A 24012-nucleotide genomic window follows, 5' to 3' on the forward strand; every position below is an offset into this window, starting at 1 on the left:
TTCCTAAAACTACAGTTTACACAGTTCTGAGGGGCATAATTCTACTTTCTGTAGGCAAGATTAAATACATGTCAACAAATGCCAGAGATCAGTTCTCTGTAAATTTTGAATTCATACAAAAACATTGCACTGATAATGCAATCAGTGATCTCAAAAAAGTTTTGTTCACCTCATTCACGATTTTTTAAATTTTGCAGCAATGTGACTCTAATTCTGTTTATAGCCATAATAATTTTAACTGAATTAGGCTGTGCACAGGAGCTTTATTGCGTGCAGGGGTAAAATTTAATTTCAGTGAGTGAATTGAGTCTGGCGCTCAGTTTATGCACTTAATTTCTTGGAAAATTGCCAATCTGTTTTGATATTGCAAATGCCAATTACAATGTGACTGTTTGACTGAAATCATTTGTGATTCATTTGAATCTGTATTTGGGGAATTGCCTTTTATTGCTTTTATTTTGTGTTCAAGGTACACATGTTTTAAACAAAATATGTACATTTAACCAACATTGTTAGACATTGTTATTACACTGGGTGACTAATTTATTAGGTACCTCCTGTAAAGGTCTTCATTTGTGGTCTTCTGACACTGTAGCCAATCTACTTCACAGTTTTATGTGTTGTTTATTCAGAGATGCTTGACTGCACACCAGTGTTGTAATATGTTGTTATTTGAGTTACTGTTGCTTTCCTGAGAGCTTGAACCAGTCTGGCCATTCTCCTCTGACTTTTCTCATTAACTAGGCATTTTTGGTCATAGAAAAACTTTTTGTGTAAACTCTAGGGACTTATGCGTTAAAATCCAGAGATCAGTAGTTTCTGAACTGCTCATACCATCACGACTGGCACCAACAATTACTCCACAGTCAAGATCACTTAGATTACTTTTTTCCCCAGTCTAATGTTTGGTCTGAAACTCTTGACTATGTTGCTTTTATGCACTGAGTTGCTGCCATATGATTGGCTGATTAGATATTTGCATTAACAAGCAGGTGTACCTAGTAAAATGGCCACTGAGTGTATGTATGTTGAGTGTTTCACATTATGGAGCTACTCCACTTTAAAGTTGTTTCCCCACAAGACTATTGTTTGTGACCAGTGAGGGTGGCTTATTTAGCATGATTCACTCACTATTCATTAAATTTTGAAATTTTTCTTGTATAAAACCTTATGTACAGACACTCCTGTACCTAGTATCACTTTATGTACATACAATCATTCTAGTATGTAAGCAATCTGATGTATGTATTGTTTTTTATTTTGTTTATTATCTTACTGTGTTTCTGTGTGGCATTGAATTTGGAACAATTATTTTGGTTTCTTTTATGCTAGTGTATTGGAAATGACATTAAACGATCTTGAACCTTATAATGGAAATTGATGGATTGATACAGATATTGGCTGTTATTAATAGTGATGTACCTCCTACTTGGATATCAACCAATTTGCAGTCCCATTCTCCCTCAAAGTCAACATCAATGGATTGTTACTGGTTGTAATAAATGGAGCCATGTTTTACAAGCAGTAGCAAGCTTCAGCTGTAAGATTTCCATTAAAAATTCACCCCACTGGGTGGATGACGATACAATTCAACAGTGCATGCACAATCAGTTCTAATGCAATGCCCAACCTCTGCAAATTCATCAGACCCAACAATTAAATACAATTTAAAAATCACTTTAAAGATTGTGGTCAATATTTGCTGGTTACTTTTCAGTGAGGTACCCGACCTATCATTGCCTTGTGCTGATTTTTGAACATTGGCCAAAGGCACAGAACGCTGGAGGAGCTCAGCAGGTCTGTGTAGAAGAATAAATAGTCGACTTTCGTCAGGACTCTCAGTTGCTGCCTGACCTGCTGAGTTCCTCCCAGCGTTTTTTTTATGTATGTGTTGCTCTGGATTTCCAGCACCTGCAGAAAACCTTATATAGTAAAATATTAAATCTGTATCTCCAATCCTTTGTTCATTTCCAATTTAATTAGCTCTTTTATTACAAAGATGACAAACGTGTAAGCACGCTCTAAGCTGAGTACAAATGCCGGCTGGAATTGTTTGGAATGCGGTCTGGTGCGGGTACCAGTTTGAAGACGTGCTGTAGTACACATTGACATGCGTTCTGCTCGGCAGGTTCTCCACACCCACCCAGAGGCTGAAGATAGCGGGAGCACGCACGACGCTCAGAACACTTTACACTACAGTAATATATTTTGTCGAATGGTTACTCGCTTCTTTCCGACAAACCAATGTTTTTTATTTTTTTCAAAAAAGAACATTTTTACTGTAGTAACCCGAGTCTTTTGCACAATGAAAGGCAAGCGGTTGCAAGTGTACCAGCTTCCTCTGATGTGCTATAATTCAATGGGGAAATGTTCTGCTGACTGGCATTTGCAATTGACGCGGGCTAAACCTGAGTTCAAACAATGCCTGGTAATTCTGCCCAGGAAGATAACGTTTCATGCATACGTACTCTACAAATTATTTATTCGCAGAGACTTAACTGCGCCCAATCTACGCTTTTATGAATGAACTGCACTGGGAGGGGCAAATTGTCACCAGAGATGATGTCAGCAGCCTGGGTGAAACTATCGCACGGAGGCTGGCCATTAAGGAGAGTTTTATCGCGCTGGTTTGTCAGATTGGCTGACGAACAAATTATGGGCTGCTGACGGAATGAATGTTGCCACTGGACTGGGGTCACGATTAAACTATAATCCGAGATGTGCTTCAACTGCGGAGCCCAGAACAAAACGGTAGCCTATTAGTCATCCTGGTTAGATGGCTTTAAGTTCAGATCAGCGCCGCTGGCCGTCACATAAGTGTTCAAGGGTCTTGGCACCGATATTGTTCGCTGAAGGGACATTGAGGCAGCTGGTGGCTGAGCTAGCGAGCGTGCTATCGTTTCATGGCATCATGTTCTGCTTTTGTCTGCAGAACTCCTTGATGAAGCTGCAAACGCTTGACGTCGACCTGTGTTCATCTTTTCTGACAAGCCCGGAGGAAAGATCTGCGGCGCAGTGTAGCAAGGAGCAAGCCCCCCAGATTGGTCGAAATGGGGCAGCCGATGAAGGAAGCAGCGGCGGTAAGATATCTGATATCCTAGAGAGTTAAAGATCGAACCGTAAACTGTGAATCAGAAAAGCCTGTACTCGCTGTGCAACGCGCCTGTTAAGAGACTACTATAAAACAACCACTGTCATTTCATTTTACGTTCAATTAATTTTCCATAATAAAAGTGAATGTTAAATTTCCATCTTTATTATAAATAATGTTGCTGCATTCTATTTTATTTTGTACATTTTGTTTTGTTTTGTCAGAGCACACCACCACCATTGCCCCTATTATTGATTTCAAATTAATGCATCAGCAGCGAGATAGTGACGGTAAGTACGCTTTCACACTTTCAATTAAAAGGCGCTTTTCTGAGATCTGCCCTTTAATTACGCTTCGATTAACAGCTTTTAACAGCTTGTCACAGCTAGTGAGAACTGCGTGTGAGGAAATACCTCATTTATTCCAAACACAACACTCGCAATCAATGAATGGTGGCGGTTTGTTCACTGATATTTCCCTTACGTACGGCGATTTTTTTTCAAATTGTCACCTCTGATTAAAATTGACCTCTTTTCTTAATTGAGTTATAATGACCACGTAGTTTTGACTGAAATTGGCTGTTTTTATCCCATTGGATAGATTTGTAAACTCGGCTCAGACATGGTAATGGCTTTTGTCAATTGCATCACTGTCTTAGGTATTTCCATGGGGAGGAGGCTGACTTAATTCCATCGTGGTTACCCTCAGATCATGCTCGGGGCGGGGTGGGGTGGGGATGGGGATGTGCGGGTGGCTGGGTAGACGGAGGTAGTGCACATCCGAAATTTACACTGTGCCTCTGTGTGCTTGTGGCATAGAGATTTGGGGTTCAACTTTGCATTTTCTTGTGGTTAAGTCAGGGATCCTTATGGATTGGTGCCGATATTCCGCATTTGCTGGGTGGCTTTGAACCGCTTCCTTCGGCTGTCCGGTTATCTCGTGTTATGAGGAAGCTCAGGGTTATGTCCCCCAATGGAATCTGGGGTCAGCGTGCCTGTCGGTGGTAGATGAGTGTGGTTTGGGCCTCGCCTCTTTGATGTTGGTCTCTGTGTGCTGCCTTTGTGGGGACAACATTGGTAGTGTCTCTCCACTGCTTTGAGGTAATCCATTGTGCAGGACAGGAATTCTATTTCAAAACTCTTTTGAAGCATTCAGCTTCTCAAAGGAAAATAAAATTCCTTGATAAAAGAAGCCAGAATTTCCCATTCCTTTCAAAATGGTTAGTTAAAGCACAGGAAAGAATAGATGCTATTTGACTGACTGAACATTGGACAAAGAATGCTCAAAAATAATACTGTGACCTAAATACACAGGGAACTACCTTATGACTTGAAGGGAAGTTAATTTGAGAGACAGTATTTCCTATTTGGAGCCTGTGGCTACAAAGAAGAATTATCTTATTGTAGACTTCCACTTGCAATTGGAGAGAGTGCATTTAGTGTTTGTTGACTTCATGTAATATTTATGCAACTAAAGCTATTAGGTTTTTTAGGACTCTGGTGTGAGTGATGGGAATTATCATTTCAAGAGTACTTCAGTAGTGCACTGAGAATTGATATTTAATCTGGTACAGAAGGCAAAAGCTATGTTACAGCATGGGTACACCAAATGTACTCCATTATCATAAAACCTTTGGATATTTAAAAGAGCAAAGGGTCCTACAGGGATTACATGCTTCTGTCAATCAGGAAGGGAAAGCCAAGGAAGCACACACCAGTCCTCATTGAGGGGTTAGCAGTGAAAAAGGTGAACAGTTTCAAGTTCATAGGTGTTAACATCCTTTATTAACATCTTTGAGCACCATGGTAACAAAGCGGTTAGCGTGACACTATTATAGCTTGGGGGGCTCGGAATTTGGAATTCAATCTGGAGTTTGTATGTCTTCCCTGTGGAATGTGTGTGTTTTCTCCGGGTGCTCCAGTTTCCCTTCACAGTCCAAAGATGTATCAGTTAGTAGGCAAATTGCTCATTGTTAAATTGTCCCATGATTAGGTTAGGGTTAAGTCGGGGGTTGCTGGACAGCGTGGCACAAAGGGCCTATTCTGCACTGTATCTTTAAAGTTTAAAAAAAAATTAAATGAAAGGTATGTCCTGGCCCAAAATGCGGACACAATTACAAAGAAGGCACGCCAACAGCTTTATTTCATTAGATCGAGGAGTCTTGGTATGTCACCAAAGGCTCTAGCAAATTTCTACAGATATACTGTGGAGAGCATCCTAACTGGTTGTTTCACTGTCTGCTATGGAGGGGTCACTTGGATAAAGCTTCAGAGGGTTGTAAACACAGCCTGTTCTACGATGGACACTAGCTTCCCCAGCTTCAAGAAAGCATTAAAAAGGCGATGCCTCAAAAAAACAGCAAGGACCATTAGGTATCCCCTCACTCAGGACGTGGCCTCTTCTCATTCTCATCAGGGAGGAGGCACAAGCACCTGAACAGACACACTCAGAGTTTTAGGAACAGCTTTTTCCCCTCCTCCATCAGATTTCTGAATGGACCATGAACCTGTAGCTACTGCCTCACTATTTTATTTAGCTATGTTTTTTCTTATTGTAATTTATAGCCTATTTTATGTATTGCCTTGTACTGCTGCCACAAAACAACAAATTTTGTGACTATGTCAGTGATAATAATTCTGATTCTGATTCAAAATCAGAGGGGTTGGGATAGATAGTTAAGATGAAGATTCTGTACAAAGTCCCCTATAAACCAGAAATTGGTGGAAATACTACTCATGATAGAATTAGTTTAAACCATTTGTAAAGAAAATAAGTTACAGAAATGTGGCTTTAGGGAGTACCCTCGCTCTGGCTGAAGTTCTGAGGGGAGTGTCTAATAGTTTGGACCTGAATCCAGTACGAGATTGAGTTTCTCACCCTGTCCCTGGTGTCTATTAGTTCATTGAGTTGGCTTGGGCTGTTGTAACCGACTGCCTGCTGCTTGTTTTTCAAAGTGCTAAATTTAGCACAGACCAGGAAATATCACCAATAGCACAAGTGTATTGTCTGAGCTTAAAGGCATTTCTGATCTCTGTATCCTTGGTGCCTTAAAGGCATTTGGATCCATTCCAGTCTCCCCATCTTTACAGAAGAGAATGTGCCTAATACCATGAACAGAACTCATCTGCACTTGAGTGACTTTTTGTTTTGGTACCTCTGTTCCAGGAGAACCTTACCCATCCCCCTACAGCTGGAACCGAGATGTAAATTTCCTTACAATGACTGGCTTTGGGTCCTTTTGGATGATATTCCAAACTATATCTTGTTCACCCCCTCATTAAATGTCTCCAGCCCTATGAACTGCTGGATCATCTTTTAGCAATTACTAACTTGCCTCATTTACAATAGAATTTCATTATGGAATATTGCTGTTTTCTTTGGGGAACAGATATATAAATGGTAGGCATGGAATTCTAACAAGAATCCATAGGTTTAAAACAGACAAGAAGTATAAAATGAAATTTTAAACTTCATCTAATTAAATTTTAATATATTTTATTATATTAAAATGAATCAAATGCTGGTAATGATTTACCTGAATTACCTCTTACCTTCTTGACTGGTGACTTTTCATCCCATATCCCAAGACTGGTTGCCATGCGGTATTTTAAGATAGGTGAGATCCAAGAGTTTGGTAGACAGCTTGGGTGAGGGAGAGTTGATGGACTTCAAGCTCTTCATCTAGGATCAATCATTGTTGTGTTCTTTATCCTGGATCCCTTCGGAATGAGACACATGTAGCACCATGGTCCTGAAAAATGTTGTCTCGTGTTTACTGTGTACTGTACCAGCAGTTATGGTCAAAATGGCAATAAAAAGTGACTTGACTTGACAAACCTGGTCTTGTCAGGATTTGAACCAACACCTCATCAGAGTTCAGTAGAAAGTGCGAGGGTGGGGGCTGGTGTAGGCCTCTGTCTTCAGATCAAAAAGTCCTATGTTACACAGCTGCTCAGGATGAACCATGACACAGGCCCTTGCATCTTTCTCTTCACCCTCTTTGCAAACTTGTGTCAAATAATAGTGTGACTCATACCCTGGACTGAGGCTTGAACCCAAAGCACTTTGATGGCAAGATGAGAGAGCCATACTTTGATCCAAGACTGGTGCTTACTAATTAGATGGTAACAGCTGTATAGAATGTTGAACACTACAACACAATACAACCCTTCGGCTCACGATGTTGTACCGACCTTATAACTTACTTAAAGGTCAATCTAGCCATTTTCTCCTATGTGCCACTCCACTTCTCTTTCATCCATGTGCCTATAATGCCTAACAGAGTTTCTTAAATGCCCCTAATGTATCTGCCTCTACCACCACACCTAACAGGGAGTTCCACACACCAACCACTCTCTGTGTTTAAAAAAACAAACTACCTCTGACATACCCTCCAATCACCTTAAAATTATGCCCTTTGTATTAGCCATTTCTGCCCTTGGAAAAAGCCTCTGGCTATCCATTTGATCTATATTTCTTATCATCTTGTACACCTCCGTCAAGTCACCTCCTATCCTCCTTTGCTCCAAAAAGAAAAGCTCTAGCTCCCTCAATCTGGTAAATTGCTGCACTCTCCCTAAAGTTTCCACATCCTTCCTATAATAAGGTGACCACAACTGAACACGCTATTCCAAATCTAACTAGGGTTTTAAAGTGTTGCAACATTACCTCATGATTCTTCAACCCAATTCCCTGACTAATGAAGGCCAACACAACACATGCTTTCTTAACAACTATTAACTTGTTGCACAATTTTGAGGGATCTACGCACATGAGCCTCAAGATCTCTCTGTTCCTCCACACTGCTAAGAATCCTACCATTAACCCTGTAATCTGTCTTCAAATGTGACCTTCCAAAATGAATTACTTCACACTTTTCCAGGTTGAACTCCATCTACCACTTTTCAGCTCTGCTCTGCATTTTGTAACTATAAGCACAAGTGTCAAAAGTTAAAAAGTCACTTTCATCAAAATTAAGAATAGTTGTGTTCAGCAGTAAATATTTTGTAACTTGCATGCCAGGTAACCTTGGGAATTTGCATTTTGTTCAGGATTACATGGTGATCATTGCATTTCTGAATCATGATGTGTCATATGATTACTGACACTGCTGACACATTGCTGCTTTTGCCCCTCTGCATGGTGATGATTAATCCAATGACTTGATAAGAGAGTGAGCACTAAACCCAGTCTTTGTAACATTGCAGAGCCGATCCCAGCCTTTGAGAGCTGGCAGAGTGAGCCAGAGAGTGGAAGGGAAGCCCATCGATCACTGGGGGCTGGCAGATTGCTGCATCATGTCACTGAAGGAGACAATCCGCTGATATCGCCGCGCTGCTCCAGTTTTAGTAAGAGTCAAAGATTTGTACTGGATACAGAGGCTGCTCCATCCCCACCAAGTGCTCAGCTCTTTATCATGTGAGGACAGCTAAAGCTTATTACATTAATTTATGCATTACAAATATAAGCATTATCAAAGCAACTCTAATTTAAAAGACGTGTTTTGGCTTTTCATATATCAGCCACTCTGAGAAAGCAAGCAGGAAATGTGTTTGGGGGTGGGGGGGTGGAATCTCATTGAAACCTATCAAATATTAAAAGAAGAGCAACACAGAAAATGCTGGAGGAACTCAGCAGGTCAGGTAGCATCTATGGAAATGAATAAACAGTCGATGCTTCGAGCTGAGACCCTTCTTCGTGACTGGAAAGGAAGGGGAAGATGACAGAATAAACAGGTGGGGGGGATGGAAGGAGGATTAGCTATAAGGTGATAGGTGAAGCCAGATGGATGGGAAAGGTAAAGGGCTATAGAAGAAAGGATCTGATAGGAATGGAGAGTGCACTAATGAGCGAAAGGGATGAGGGAGATGCACCAGGGGGAGGTGATAGACTGGTGAGTAGAAGAGGTAAGTTGCCAGAGTGGGGAATAGAAGAGGAGAGGGGAAGGGAAGTTTTTACCAGAAGGAGAAATCGATGTTCATGCCATCAGTTTGGAAGCTACCCGGATGGTGCTGCTCATCCAAACTGAGAATGGCCTCATTGTGCTGAAAGAGGAAGCCATGGACTGACATCAGAATGGGGATGGGGATAGGAATTAAAATGATTGGCCACCAGGATATTCTGATCTTGGTGAATGGAGCTGAGGTGCTCGACAAAGCGGTCCCCCAATTTACATTGGATTTTTACCAATGTAGAGGAGGCTGTATTCGGAGCATTGGATACAGTAGATTACCCCAAAACATTCGCAAGTGAGTTGCTACCTCAGATGGAAGGACACTTTGGAGCCCTGAATTGAGGAAAGGGAGGAGGTAAATGGGCAAGTGTAGGGTCCTGCTGAAGGGTCTTGGTCCGAAACATCAACTGTACTCTTTTCCATAGATGCTGCCTGGCCTGCTGAGTTCCTTTAGCATTTTGTGTGTGTTGCTCAGATTACTCTTGTTGGTGTAGCATTTTGGTAGCTTGCCTGGGTATGTGCCAGGAGGGAAATTATTGTGGAGGGACGAATTGACAAGGGAATGAGACCTGTGGAAAGCAGAGAGTGGGGGAGAGGTAAAGATGTGTTTGGTAGTAGGCTCACAAGGCCTAGATAGAGTGAACATGGAGAGGATGTTTCCTATAGTGGGGGAGTCAAGAAGCAGAGGGTGCCGCCTCAAAATATCCTTCTCTCTATCCTAATTAAACTGCATGATTTTGTATGAACTTGATCCCAGGAATGAAAGGGTTAACATATGAGGAGTGTTTGATGACTCAGAACCTATATCACTGGAGCTTAGTAAAATGTAAGGGGTCTCATTGAAACCTATTGAATACTGAAGGGCCTTGCTGACGTAGAGAGGATTTTTCTTGTAACAGGAGAGTCTAGGATTAGAGGACACAGCTTCAGAATACAAGGACATCCCTTTAGAACAGAGATGAGAAGGAATTTCTTTAGCCAAGAGGTGGAGAATCTATGGAATTCATTGCCACAGATGGCTTTGGAGGCGAAGTCATTGTGTGTATTTAGGGTGAAGATTGATAAGTTCTTGATGAGTAGGGGAATCAAAGGTTATGGGGAGAAGGCAGAAGAATGGGGTTGAGAGGGATAATAAATCGGCCATGATGGAATGACAGAGCAGATTTGATGGGCTAAATGGCTTAATTCTACTCCTATGTCTCAAGGCTCAGTGTGTAAAACACTAGTCCCCAAGTCAGAAGTCTCAGAGGTCGGCTCCCATTCCCAAATCTGGGTTGAGACTCCAGGGGCAATACTGAAGGATTGCTGGGTGCCCAGAGTTGCCTTGGGCTGGATTGAGTTGGGAAACCATGGGCTAAATCACTTGCCCCACTAAACACTGTTCCAAGTGAGAGTGGGGGTGCAAGCAGTCCCATCTGTTCTGCACCACGGTGATTCAGAAAATATCTGGTCATAATACTGCTTATTGTGAGACCTTGGTATGTAAGTAAGCTGTTATTACTGAAAATGCTACCTTGAAAGATCTATGCATTTTTGCATTTCTGGAAAAACGCTTTGGAATGTGTTTGGTTTTGCATTGTTGGTTACATTTCTTTCCAAGTTGCAGAAATCTGATAATCTACAGGATACGGAGTGGGGAATGAGCAGTGTTTGATATCAACTATGTCTTGGTATAAAGCCTTGGCTTTAACTTCAAAAAGCTAAGAGTTCTATTTCTGCTGCAAAGTTTGGTTTTTGGACTTCATGTTGTCACCATGGTGCCTGCTCCGTCGCCTTTATTCACTCTCAATTAAGAAAATCAGGCTTATTGAGAATGAGAATATCTCATCGATTGCCTCCACTTTGTCTATCACCTAACAGACCCAACTTCCTCCATTGATTTCTTTCTCTGAACTCTTCTTCAACTTCTCCCCTGAAAAACAACCCTGTCCTTGTCAACTACTGCCTCATCTCCAACCATATTTTCACCTCAGTCTCTTGAACTTGCTGTTTTCTCCCAGATCTATTTCTACTCATGGTAGATATTGTTTACCCCATCCTCCAGCATTACTTCATGTACCTGGTCCCACTGTTACCTGCTCCGTCAAGCCAGAAATTCTGCAATATCTTATTGACCTGCACCTGCCCCTACGGGACCATTCTCGGTCACCTCTACTTCTCAACCATATATACCAGCCTTGTATAAGGAATTCTCCAGTTGTGATGAGTACTTGTACCACTGGACCCTGACTTCCACAGTTGACAGAGTGGAACTGCCCCAGTGCAAAAATGTTTGCACTTCAGAACTGCACGAATCTGCCATTGTTGCAAACGATGGACAACCAATCAATCACGTCAGCCTTAAGATATCATCCAGACCCACTGGAGGTTCCACTTGTATACTGACAGTACTGCAGTACCCAATTATACCTAACCACAGACTCTCCTGATGCATCTATTGTTTCTCACTTGTATAGGATAAGCAGATAACTACATTGGATAAACACTGAAGCCATCATTTTTCAGCCACATTTTCCTGGCAAGTATATGAAACAGACTATTTGTGACCTTGATACTGAAGTGATCTTTGGATCACATATGCAGGTTATGACAAAGACCGCTGACTTCTAGTACCTCAACGTTGCCTTAAGTCTGCTGTGAAAACTTGCATCCACACTTATCAGCTTACACCACCTCTGGGCTCGACATCTGGCCAGACATCAATTCCATCAGTCTGCCCTTGGACATCAGTGTAATAATGGAGAGCACTTGTTTACCAGTAACTTACTCACCAGTGTTCAGGTTGGGTTTTGCTGGAAAACAATCAATCTGAATCTAGTGCTCTTTTAAATAATTTTGTCGTTTAAGTAGTGGCACAATTTGTTCCCAGTGTAGTGCCAAACCAGGCAGTGAAATAGAAGTTTCCAAAAGGGTCGAACACAAAGAGAATCTTTATTTAAATATTAATGTTTTTCTCATTGTTCTGGTACATACGATCATTTCATCAATCTTTTTGGACAGTTAGGAACATATTAAATGCCTTCAATTTGTTGCCAATTGTATTTCTAATCTAGCAATTATAGCATAAAATCATGCAGTTGGAAAGAGACCTGATAAATTCATCTAGGTAGATGATATGTCAGGCACTGTACAATGTATGCACCAGATCGTCCATGAAATCGAGTCAAAGCACTTACATATCGTCGGAATTGTCACCTGAGTAATTGTCAATTATTGTTTGTGAGTAGTAATGCTATATTGAAGAGAAATCTTCTTTGGCACCATACAGTTAAGTCATAGATCCTCAGCTTAATATGAAGACTACCTCTCCACATCTGATAAGCCTTCCAATTACCTGGTGGAATTTGGTATGCTCAGCCAGGGGCTTCATTGGTGGCAGATTAAATGTTTGTGTTCAGAAGGGTATTGATAACCATGTGAAAGGGATATATTTGCAGGCCTATGATGAGAAGGGAGTGGCATGAGGATGGCTGGATTACTCTTGTATAGATCTAGAGTCCTTCTAATTTGTTACTCTGTGACTGAAGCATTTACACTGCCCCCCCCCCATGAGAAGTACAGTTTGTCCTTCAAATACTGACTCTTATACTATCCCTAATAAACCAGTGCTTTTCCAGTTGTCAGTGAATCCTATCCCATAGAATCTTCAATAACTTCCCGACCACTTATAACAACTTCTCGTTACTACCATCAGGGAGGAGTGACAGGAGCCTGAAGGCACTTTAGGGACAGCTTCTTCCCCTCTACCATCAGATTTCTAAATCCATGGACACGATCTCACAATTTTGATCCTTTTCTTGCAGTATTTATTTATATACATGTATTTCTTATTGTAACTCACTAAAGTTTTTATGTATTACACTGTACTGCTGCTGCAAAACAAAGTTCATGCCATGTCAGTGATAATAAACCTGATCCCGACTCTGATCCCTGGTGCAAGGCTCATCGTCCTATAATTTCCATGTTTATCCTATTTCCCTTCTTAAACAAAGGAACAACACTGGATATTCTCCACTCTTTCAGGACTTCACCTGTGACTAAAGAAGATACAAAATCTCTGTCAAAGGTGCCAGCAATTTCCTCTCTTGCCTCTCTCAATAACCCGAGGTAGATCCTATCAAGCCCTGGGGACTTAGTTACCTTACTTTTTAGTTATGCACAGTATAAAATGCCCGAGGATTCTCTTTCAGTCTACTTGCCAAGGACATTTCATGGCCCCTTTTAGCTCTCCTGATCCCCTGTTTTTCTCCTTCCTTTACATTCCTCACCTCTGAACTGATTTCACAACCTATTTACTCACTTTCAAGGACTCTACAACTTGTTCTCCATTTTGTTTCTTTGTTCATTCATTTTTCCCTTCCTTTATTCGTTCATTTATTTTATTTGCACAACTTGTCTTTATCATATTGGTGCTTGTCAGTCTTTGTTTTATGAATAGATTTTCTTAAATTCTATTGTATCTTTATTTTCCTATAAATGCCTGCAAGAGAATTAATCTCAGGGTAGTATATGGCTACATACATGTAGTTCGATAATAAGTTTACTCTGATTTTTATTTATTTTGCCAAAGCAAAGTAATCCCTGCCACACTTGTTTAACACTCTTGAGTAGCATTAGCAAGCTCTCTGTGAGGGTATTGGTTGTCCACTAGTTTAGATAGAACCCATCCTTGTATAGGTTCCACATCCCCTGAATGTTCCATGTTACTTGAAGCCCAACAACCACCCTCCACCCCACACCAGCTCTTTAACCACTCATTAAACTGCAGTATATTCCTATTTCTATCTATCTATCTATTTCTTGCTCCACCCGCAAGCAGTGCAAGGAGAACCCCTGAGATAACAACTCAGTGGACTGTCATAGCCCTAGGTTACAACCCTACAAGTCCTGTCAGGCAATGAGTATGTTGGCAGTCGTCTGATTCCTTGTTCTCAACTTGATCCACTTGAGTAGTTTTGAGTCCTGATAAAGACTCTTGGCCCAAAATGTCAACTGTTTATTTTTTTCCATAGATGCTGCCTGACCTATTGAGTTCCTCCGGCATTTTGTATGTATTACTTTGATTTCCAGCACCTGCAGATTTTCTCTTGTTTGCTATTTAGATAGTTCTTCTTGTGCCTTGTCTCTAGTGTGGGTGTTGATAGCTACCTTTTCGGCTGCAGTATGACTGATCCCAGCACTGATTTCTCAAGCATCTGAGCAGCTTTAGGTCTGTTCAGCTCATTTCTCATGGCCTGCTTGGCTTGAAATCCTCCTTTTGACGTAAACTCACTGTCAGCAACCTGCTTAATCTGCCTTTGACACGTCACGCGTTCAGTTTTCTATTTTTACAGTCTGGAGATAGAAACATTAGTTTGAAACTTGTTTGAGAGTTTTAGTGAAGTCAGCTGATTTAAAGAAGTCTGAGCTTATTCCACTCAGTTTCCAGGAAACCCATTCAGAATGATCCTCACACAACCTCCAGATACCTCACAGATGGTTGATCAAAGGTCATTTGGATTCCAGTAGTTTGTTAATACATTGTGGACGCAACCTCACTTTTCCCAGAATGCATTGTTTTTCTGTTTTAAAGGTCATTGGCAGTTCCATTGATGAACATAATGGTTTTTTCCCAGCACTTCCCTGCTCCTTTGGAATGTGTTTTATTTCTTGCAGTGACTCATTTCTCTTTTGGTGACACTCTTTTATAGAATTGTTGCACATTCAACCCCTTGGAGCTTCTGTTGGATTTGTGTTGAGCATGTTGCTCAATTATGTTCACCTGCTGCTTTGACCTTGTAGATAATTTTTTCTCCAGTTCCATTTGGTTCTCATTGGAAGGCAGCGATTGCTTCTGTTTCTTCCTTTGTGGGTGCTCCCCATGTTTAAGCAATTTGTTTTCTAGTTACCATTCTCTGCCCAGAAATTTATACATACAGTCGGTCCTCCTTATCTGCGGGTGATTGGTTCCGGGACCCCCCCCCCCCCCCCGCAGATACCAAAAAATGTGTACGCCCAAGTCCCTTATATAAAATGGCATAGTATTTGCATATAATCTACGCACATCCTCCCGTATACTTTAAATCATCTCTAGATTACTTATAATACCTAATACAATGTTAATGCTATGTAAGTAGTTGTTATACTATTGTTTAGGGAATAATGACAAGAAAAAATAGTCTGTACATGTTCAGTACAGACGCAACCATTGTAGCTCTTCTTGGAACACTGATGCCGCCTCGGCATCAGCCGATCCCGCTTCTCCCGTGATCTTTAAGTTCTTGAGGCTGTAGCACTTTACATAGCTAGCCAGCCATCCCTTACTAGCCTTAAACTCCTTCCTCTCGCTCACTGTATGTCCTCAAAAGTATGCTAAGGACCTACTGCTATTGTTTCTGTGTGATTCTTGTGTTGCAGCTTCCTGCTTCATCCTGAATATCATTAAAGCTTTGCCTTCAGTTTCCCACCAATCAATAAAGAACAAAACAGTTAACATTTCAGGTCCGTATCCCTTGGTTGGAACACTTCTGACGAAGGGTCCCAGACCTGTTTGTATAGCTGCAGCTTGGCCTGCTGAGTCTTTGTCCCTTTCTGTTCCATGGTCATTGTCTTTCACCTCTCTGCATCCATCACATCATCCTCTGCCAGCTCTACCACCAAGCACATAATCCCCCCCCTTTGTTTCTGACACACATCCCCCCTCCCCCATCTCCTACTCCTTAGTCCCCTCATCCCTCCTCATTCCCTTCACCTTTCCCTCCTCCCTGGCACGTCTAATTGGAACCAAAGGATGTGTCACCTTCCCCAGGAACTAAACATTTTGTCCAGATGAGGCAGAGGATCACTGGCACCTTTGCCATCCTGGTCTACTACATTCAATGCACACAATGTGGCCTCCTCTAAACGACTGAAACCAAATGGGCGGCACATTTGCATAACACTTTACAGCGCCAACATTTAGGGCTTAATTCCTGCTGCTGTCTGTTAGGAGTTCGTACATTTTCCCTGTGACAACATGGGTTTCCTCCAGGTGCTTCGGTTTCCTCCCACAGTTCAAAGGTATTGGTTAATTGATCACATGGGTGTAATTGGGCAGAAAAGGCTCATTGGGCTAAGAGGACTGTATCTCTCTTAAAAATAAAATATTCTGAGTCCTGTAATCATTTGTAAAAAAACCAGAGTTTGCTCCTGTATGCAGAACATATTGAAAAGATGTTTATTATTTTGTTTGATTATGAGCAAATTGGTGACAAGGATATTTGAGTATGCACGAAGAGTACTCCTAACCTCTGACCAAGCATTTCCCCTTTATTTTACTGTTCTCTAAAGGCCAAGAAACTCTTCATTAGTTAATTCTGAGACTGAAAATGGTCCAGTGTTGGTTATGCAACTAACCAAACAGATCCAGAATCTGAGAAAGAAAATCCGGAAGTATGAAGAAAAATTTGAGCAAGAGAAGAAATATCGGGTATGTGATTTTAAAAATAAATTAGATTTAATAATAATTTTGGGGATGCAATACCCAAAGTATTTGTGTAAACCCAGTACTGGTGGCTTTCAAACAGATGAGTCTGATCAAAAATCTTTTTTTTACTGACTATTGAAAGAAAATCAGTACACAAAATACATAAACCCTGAGGACAAATCCAGAGCTGGAGTCCCTAAGGCAGTCTGACGTTGCCTTCAACCTCGTTCTGGCAACTCCTGCGACAGCACTGGTGCCAAGCTGTATCGGCCCTTGCCCTTCCCTTTGACAACATCAGTGGCGTGGAGAGGGGAGACTCGCTGCATGGGCAACTGCCGGTCTTCCATACAAACTTGCCCAGGCCTGTGCCCTGGAGAGGACGCAGATCCATGGTCTCGCGAGACTAACAGATGCCACACTCACAAAGTTTTAGAGTGATAAAGTGATGGAAGAGGCCGTTTGACTTAATATGTTTTCACTGACTCTTTGTCAGAGCTTACATTCCCTGCTCTTTTCCTCAGACCTTTAAATCTCTCCCCTTAAATATTTATTAAATTCACTTTTGATAACAATTACTGAATGCACTGACTTAGATAGAGCATTTCCTGCTATTATCATTCACTGTGTATCTTTCTCCCAGTGCCGTTATCATCAGAATCAGGTTTACTATCACTGACCTATGTTGTGAGATCTGTTGTTTTGCAGCTGAAGTTCAGTGCAATACATAAGAAATTACTTTGCTACAATAAGAAATATTCAAAAAAGTTGTGCAAAAAGTGAGGCAGTGTTTATGGGTTCATGGTCCATTCCATCAACAACGTCCTTTCCTGCTATCAACTTTGTATTATGCTGCTGCTTTTGCTAATCTTAAATCTGTGTTCTCTTCTCATCATCCCTCCGTTAGTTTGCCCATAACAAATCAGTATCAAACTCTTCCAGGGTTTTCGAAAACCTTGGCAAATCTTCTGAGGACAATAAACTCAGCTTCTCTTGTCTCTCAGCATCACTGAAATCATTAATGTACAGTAGAGTTCTTCTGAATTGTCTCTGTACTTTCTAACACATTGACTTCATTCTAAAACTTTGGTGCCCGCAACTGTCTGTAGTGCTCCTGCTGGCGTAGTATATAAAGGTGTAGCACCATTTACTGCCTTTTTTTAATTCCATGCTTCCTCGAAGTCGAGGGATCCAGTATGCCTGTTTAGTCTTCAGCTTTTTCAGCAAGCCACAGAAATTTAAATGTTGCACCACAAAACTAATACTGTTTCCCGTGATTTTTCAAAAAGAAGCAACTTCACACTTAACCACATTAAACTGTCTGCACACTTTTGAGTCTCTATATTCCTATATCTTGTTACTATCCTGCTCTTTGGGTAATGTTTCACACTTATGAGAGATATTCAGACCTGAGAATATTTCCATGAAGATCTGATTTTCCAAAAGGTGAATTTGAGGGTGAAATTTAATACAAGCAGAACTTTACATTTTTTCTTGAATAGAATTAATGAGGCTCTGACATCGTAGAATCAAGTAAGACAGAAGACCTCTCGGTAAATTGTGTAAAAGCTGCCTCTTTAAAAGACTTATATAATTTGTCCTACTTGTGAGATTATCCCTTCCAAAGTTCAGAGCAAATTTAGGGTCAGCATATACAACCTGAGGTTCATTTTCTTATGGGAATTCACAGTAAATACTAAAAATAACCCTATAGAGTCAATGAAGGTCTGCGAAAGAAGTTTATAAATGTTTGGGGCACTCCTCTGTTTTCGTGGATGTATGCAAAAAAAAAGAATTTCAGGATGTATATTGTATATATTTCTCTGACATTAAATCCACCTATTGGAAGTTTTACATGACATACTGAATCTTTGCAAACGTCAAAGGAAGTAGAGATGCTGCTGTGCTCTCTTTGAAATGGCATTTATATACTGGACCCAGGATAGAACCTCTGAAATGATAATGACAAGGAATTTAAATTTGCTGATCCTCTCCACCTCTGATGCCCTGATGAGGACTGGCTCATAGACCTTCAGTTTTGTCCTCCTGAAGGCAATAATCAGCTTTTTGGTTGTGCTGACATTGAGTGAGAGGCTGTTGTCATGGCACCACTCAGCCAGATTTTCACTCTGCCTCCTATATGCTGATTGGTCACCACCTTTGATTTGGCCAACCCTGACAATGGTGTTGTCAGCAAATTTAAGTATGGCACTAGAGCTGTGCTTAGCCACACAGTCATAATCATTACAGTCATTTATCTAATTCCACTATGTTTCAGCAAATGTTTAACAGTCCTTAAGTCTGTTACAAGAAGTCTGTGTATTACATAGAGCACGTAATTAAGAATTGTAGGATAACTCCCAATTGTTATGTTTTTAGCCCTCCCATAGTGATAAAGTTGCTGATCCAGAAGTCTTGAAGTGGATGAATGACCTAACAAGGGCCCGTAAGCAATTAAAAGGTACATAAGTTTACTGCCTCAGTGTGGTTGCATGCAATTTGTGAATTCATTGTGAATTAGTAACTTTCAGTGGTGAGGTTCAATGCATCAAGATTCCAGATTGTTAGTTGTCATTCTTCAGGACACGAGTGTAAAGGAGAACGAAATAATTGTTACTCCAGATCCGATGCAGCATTATTAAACAATAAATAAAAAGAGCACAATAGAAAAAATAGAAGGAGCACAATATATATATAAATATAAAAGTAATCCTATAAAATGCAATGTACAAGGAACTATGATATACATAGACTACATAAATTAACTCTAGGTGATGTGTATGTAGTGGTGATGGGGGTAGGTGGGGTGGGTTAGAAACATAGAAAATAGGTGTAGGAGTAGGCCATTTGGCCCTTCGAGCCTGCACCGCCATTCAGTATGATCATGGCTGATCATCCAACTCAGAACCCTGTACCTGCTTTCTCTCCATACCCCCCGATCCCTTTAGCCACAAGAGCCATATCTAACTTCCTCTTAAATATAGCCAATGAACCAGCCTCAACTGTTTCCTGTGGCAGAGAATTCCACAGATTCACCACTCACTGTGTGAAGAAGTTTTTCCTCATCTTGGTCCTAAAAGGCTTCCCCTTTATCCTTAAACTGTGATCCCTCGTTCTGGACTTCCCCAACATCAGAAACAATCTTTCTGCATCTAACCTGTCCAATCCCTTTAGAATTTTATACATTTCAAAAAGATTCCCCTCTCAATCTTCTAAATTTCGGTGAGTATAAGCCTAGTCGATCCAGTCTTTCTTCATATGAAAGTCCTGCCATCCCAGAAATCAATCTGGTGAACCTTCTCTGTACTCCCTCTATGGCAAGAATGTCTTTCCTCAGATTAGGGGACCAAAACTGCACACAATATTCTAGGTGCGGTCTCACCAAGGCCTTGTACAACTGCAGTAGAACCTCCCTGCTCCTGTACTCAAATCCTTTTGCTATGAATGCCAACATACCATTTGCCTTTTTCACCGCCTGCTGTACCTGCATTCCCACCTTCAATGACTGGTGTACAATGACTCATTGCATCTCCCCTTTTCCTAATCGGCCACCGTTCAGATAATAATCTGTTTTCCTGTTCTTGCAACCAAAGTGGATAACCTCACATTTATCCACATTAAATTGCATCTGCCATGAATTTGCCCACTCACCTAACCTATCCAAGTCACCCTGCATCCTCTTAGCATTCTCCTCACAGCTAACACCGCCACCCAACTTCGTGTCATCCGCAAACTTGGAGATGCTGCATTTAATTCCCTCGTCTAAATCATTAATATATATTGTAAACAACTGGGGTCCCAGCACTGAGCCTTGCGGTACCCCACTAGTCACTGCCTGCCATTCTGAAAAGGTCCCATTTACTCCCACTCTTTGCTTCCTGTCTGCCAACCAATTCTCTATCCACATCAATACCATACCCCCAATACCGTGTGCTTTAAGTTTGCACACTAATCTCCTGTGTGGGACCTTGTCAAAAGCCTTTTGAAAATCTAAATATACCCCATCCACTGGCTCTCCCCCATCCACTCTACTAGTTACATCTTCAAAAAATTCTATAAGATTCATCAGACATGATTTTCCTTTCACAAATCCATGCTGACTTTGTCCAATGATTTCACCTCTTTCCAAATGTGTTGTTATCACATCTTTGATAACCGACTCTAGCATTTTCCCCACCACCAATGTCAGACTAACCGGTCTATAATTCTCCGGTTTCTCTCTCCCTCCTTTTTTAAAAAGTGGGGTTACATTAGCCACCCTCCAATCTTCAGGAACTAATCCAGAATCTAAGGAGTTTTGAAAAATTATCACTAATGCATCCACTATTTCTTGGGCTACTTCTTTAAGCACTCTGGGATGCAGACCATCTGGCCCTGGGGATTTATCTGCCTTTAATCCCTTCAATTTACCTAACACCACTTCCCTACTAACATGTATTTCCCTCAGTTCCTCCATCTCACTAGACCCTCGGTCCCTTACTATTTCCGGAAGATTATTTATGTCCTCCTTAGTGAAGACAGAACCAAAGTAGTTATTCAATTGGTCTGCCATGTCTTTGTTCCCTATGATCAATTCACCTGTTTCTGACTGTATAGGACCTACATTTGTCTTGACCAATCTTTTTCTTTTCACGTATCTATAAACGCTTTTACTGTCAGTTTTTATGTTCCCTGCCAGCTTTCTTTCATAATCTTTTTTCCCTTTCCTAATTAAGCCCTTTGTCCTCCTCTGCTGGTCTCTGAATTTCTCCCAGTCCTCAGGTGTGCCGCTTTTGTTTTTGCTACCCTATATGTTTCTTCTTTGGACTTGATACTATCCCTAATTTCCCTCGTCAGGGTTAATGGGTGAAGGTGTTGGTCAGCCTGACGACTTCAGGGAAGTAACTGTTTTTGAGTCTGGTGGTCCTGGCATGGATGCTGCATAGCCTCTTCCTTGATGGGAGTGGAACAAACAGCCCATGAGCAGGGTGGGTGGGATCCTTCATGATGTAGCTGGCCGTTTTCCAGTACCTTTCTGTATACATGTCCTTGCTGGTGGGCAGGCTGGTGCCAGTGATGTGTTTGACAGTTTTAGCTACCTGCTGCACAGCCCTCCTGTCCGCAGCAGTGCTTTCCAGTACAACACGGTGATGCAGCTTGTTAGGATCCTCTCCACTGTCCATCTGTAGAAGCTTGTGAGTGTTGATGTGGATAGTCCAACTCTATTCAGCCTCCTCAGAAAGTAAAGGCATTGGTGAGCTTTCTGACTGTAAAAGATGTGTTCTGGGACTGTTAGAGATTGTGCGAGATGTGCACTCTCAGGAATTTGAAGTTGTTCTCTGTTTCCACTGCTGTGCCGCTGACGTGAAGGGGGATGTGAGTGGTGCAGGTTTTACTGAAGTCAATAACCATCTCCTTTGTCTTATGGCATTCTAGGAAGAGGTTATTTACCTGGCACCAGGTGACACTATACCAAGAGCAAATTTCTGCAGAGATCTTAGCAGCAAACCGATGAAACATTCCATTCTTAGAAAATTACCATTAGTACCAAATCTTTTTTAAAAACTTGAGAAAGCTGACTAGTCACACAGCACATAAAAAGCAAAATCATCTGGGTTATGTTTGTTGTTGTTGCATTATCAAAATATTCCACTCCAAAGCAGAGCGATAATCTATCTAGTTATTTATTGGATGTTTTTAGATCTTGAAGTACCAAAGGTTAAAGACTCTCCTTCAGTAATCTACTTTGGCCCATGCATATACAATATACACATTGTTTTGGTTGATATATAGTGTAATCTTTATACTCATACTGATAGTCAACAATTAGACTAGAATAACAACACCCAAGGAGCAAAGAGCAGGCGTGGAGTGAGCCTTTTGCTGAAGTGGGTTCAGCCAAACTTCATGGATCAGAACAATTGCTTAGATCTGGAAAATATTCAAGTAATTGCAAATGGAGGGAATATCACTGGGGAAACATCTAGGGCACAGGACTCATAACATCAGAATGTTTAGAATAGCGATGGTAAGGTAAGTATAGTCAGTTGGAGAAATGCCACTTTCAATGGGATGAGAACAGATCAAGCCCAGAAAACTGAAGTCAAAACTTGCCAGGCAAAACTGTAATGTAATAATAGATATATATTTGTGTTACACTCGAGGGAAATGTTCATGAATGAGCAGGGTGGGGAAATTAAAACTAGAACTGTGAAGAGCACCAAGAAGATAAAGTGAAATAGATCAGAAAGAAGAGCCAGAATTGAACAAAACACTCTGTGTGGTCTAACCAGAGTTTTATAGAGCTGTGGCATTTCCTCATTGTTCCTAATGAAGACCAATACAAGATATGTCTTCTTAACCATCCTATCAACTTGCAATGTTGACTTTATTGTCATAATGAAAAGGTACAATGAAAACTTACATTAAATATAGAAACTTATACATAAAATAAACCTATAGAAGAATAAAAAAATTTGTGAGGAAAAGAGTGATGAAATGACAAAAAGGAAACCAAGTCAAGGGCATGGCTGAAGTACCCATTTGAAACTTCACATCAGTTTTCATCAAGGATAGAATCTTAAGGAAAGCTGTAGTGAAATTTTGGAAGAGCTAAAAATTTAAAGTGGAGGTACTGGATAAACTAGCCACATGTAATGGATACGATATCTATCCAGATGGAATAGATACAGCTTGTTATGGGAAGTGAGGAAGAAAACTTACAGAGGACCTGACCATAACTTTCCAGGCAAATATAGATTCAAGAGTAGTGCCTGAGGACAGGAAAGACACAAATGGTATATCTTTGTGCGAAGAGAAGGTGTAGGTACAGACCCAGTAACTATAGACCAGTTACTTTAAACTTGGTGATGGGGGAGTTTGAGAAGCTATCAAGAACAGTGTTAGCTGTCACTTGGACAAGTGTGGATGGATCAGAGAAATCCAGGATCAATTTGTTAAAGCAAATTATCTTTCAGAGTTTTTTTGAAAGAGAGATGGTCATTGAGGAAAATATGGTTAATTGTATATATAGAATTCCAAAGATCCCACATAATGGGCATGTGATCCATATTATAGGTCATGGAATAAAAGAAATTGTAGTGTCATGGATAGAAAGTTAGCCAAGTAACTGGAAACAGAGCAGTTTGAGAAATTAGGCTTTATAAATTGACAACTAAAACACAAAGGTACTCAAGTCACGATGAGCCTTTATAAACCACTGTTGCAGTAACAGGTTGAGTTGAGTCCAGATTGCTGTCACATTTAGAATGTAAAGGCTTTGGAGAGAATGCATATTCTCAGAACAAAGGAAGGGAATCCGATATGAGTGTTTAAAGTTGTGAAGGGTGCAGGCAGGGGAGACAGAGCATGTTACGGCTGACTGAGGTTTAACAACTGGGAGATGAAGATTGAAGACAAATGTTCAAAAACCAAATAAGGAAAAATATTTTGACACGGTGAGTGGTTAAAGTTTGCAGGTTCAGTTAAGGTGGTTAGTAGTGGAGGCAGATTCTATTGTAGCGTTCAAGGAAGGTGTGCAGCTTTGAG

At 41.0% G+C, this 24012-nt stretch overlaps 1 protein-coding gene across 12 annotated transcripts in view; it reads left to right on the top strand.

Annotated features, from left to right (window-relative positions):
* fam13c (family with sequence similarity 13 member C) overlaps positions 1–24012 on the top strand; it is a 93506-nt gene that overhangs the window by 56095 nt on the left and 13399 nt on the right. For 11 of the 12 annotated variants that reach the window (XM_073027259.1, XM_073027260.1, XM_073027267.1 and 8 more), the window contains 5 exons: positions 2933–3080; positions 3316–3381; positions 8299–8509; positions 16353–16491; positions 18865–18946. In XM_073027259.1, the coding sequence (XP_072883360.1) occupies positions 2933–3080; positions 3316–3381; positions 8299–8509; positions 16353–16491; positions 18865–18946 (646 nt within the window). Of the gene's footprint in view, positions 1–2489; positions 3081–3315; positions 3382–8298; positions 8510–16352; positions 16492–18864; positions 18947–24012 lie in introns of those variants that run through there. The other variant, XM_073027261.1, reaches the window with a different exon arrangement.

This window comes from Hemitrygon akajei, chromosome 23, assembly GCF_048418815.1.
Source record: "Hemitrygon akajei chromosome 23, sHemAka1.3, whole genome shotgun sequence".
NCBI lineage: Eukaryota > Metazoa > Chordata > Chondrichthyes > Myliobatiformes > Dasyatidae > Hemitrygon > Hemitrygon akajei.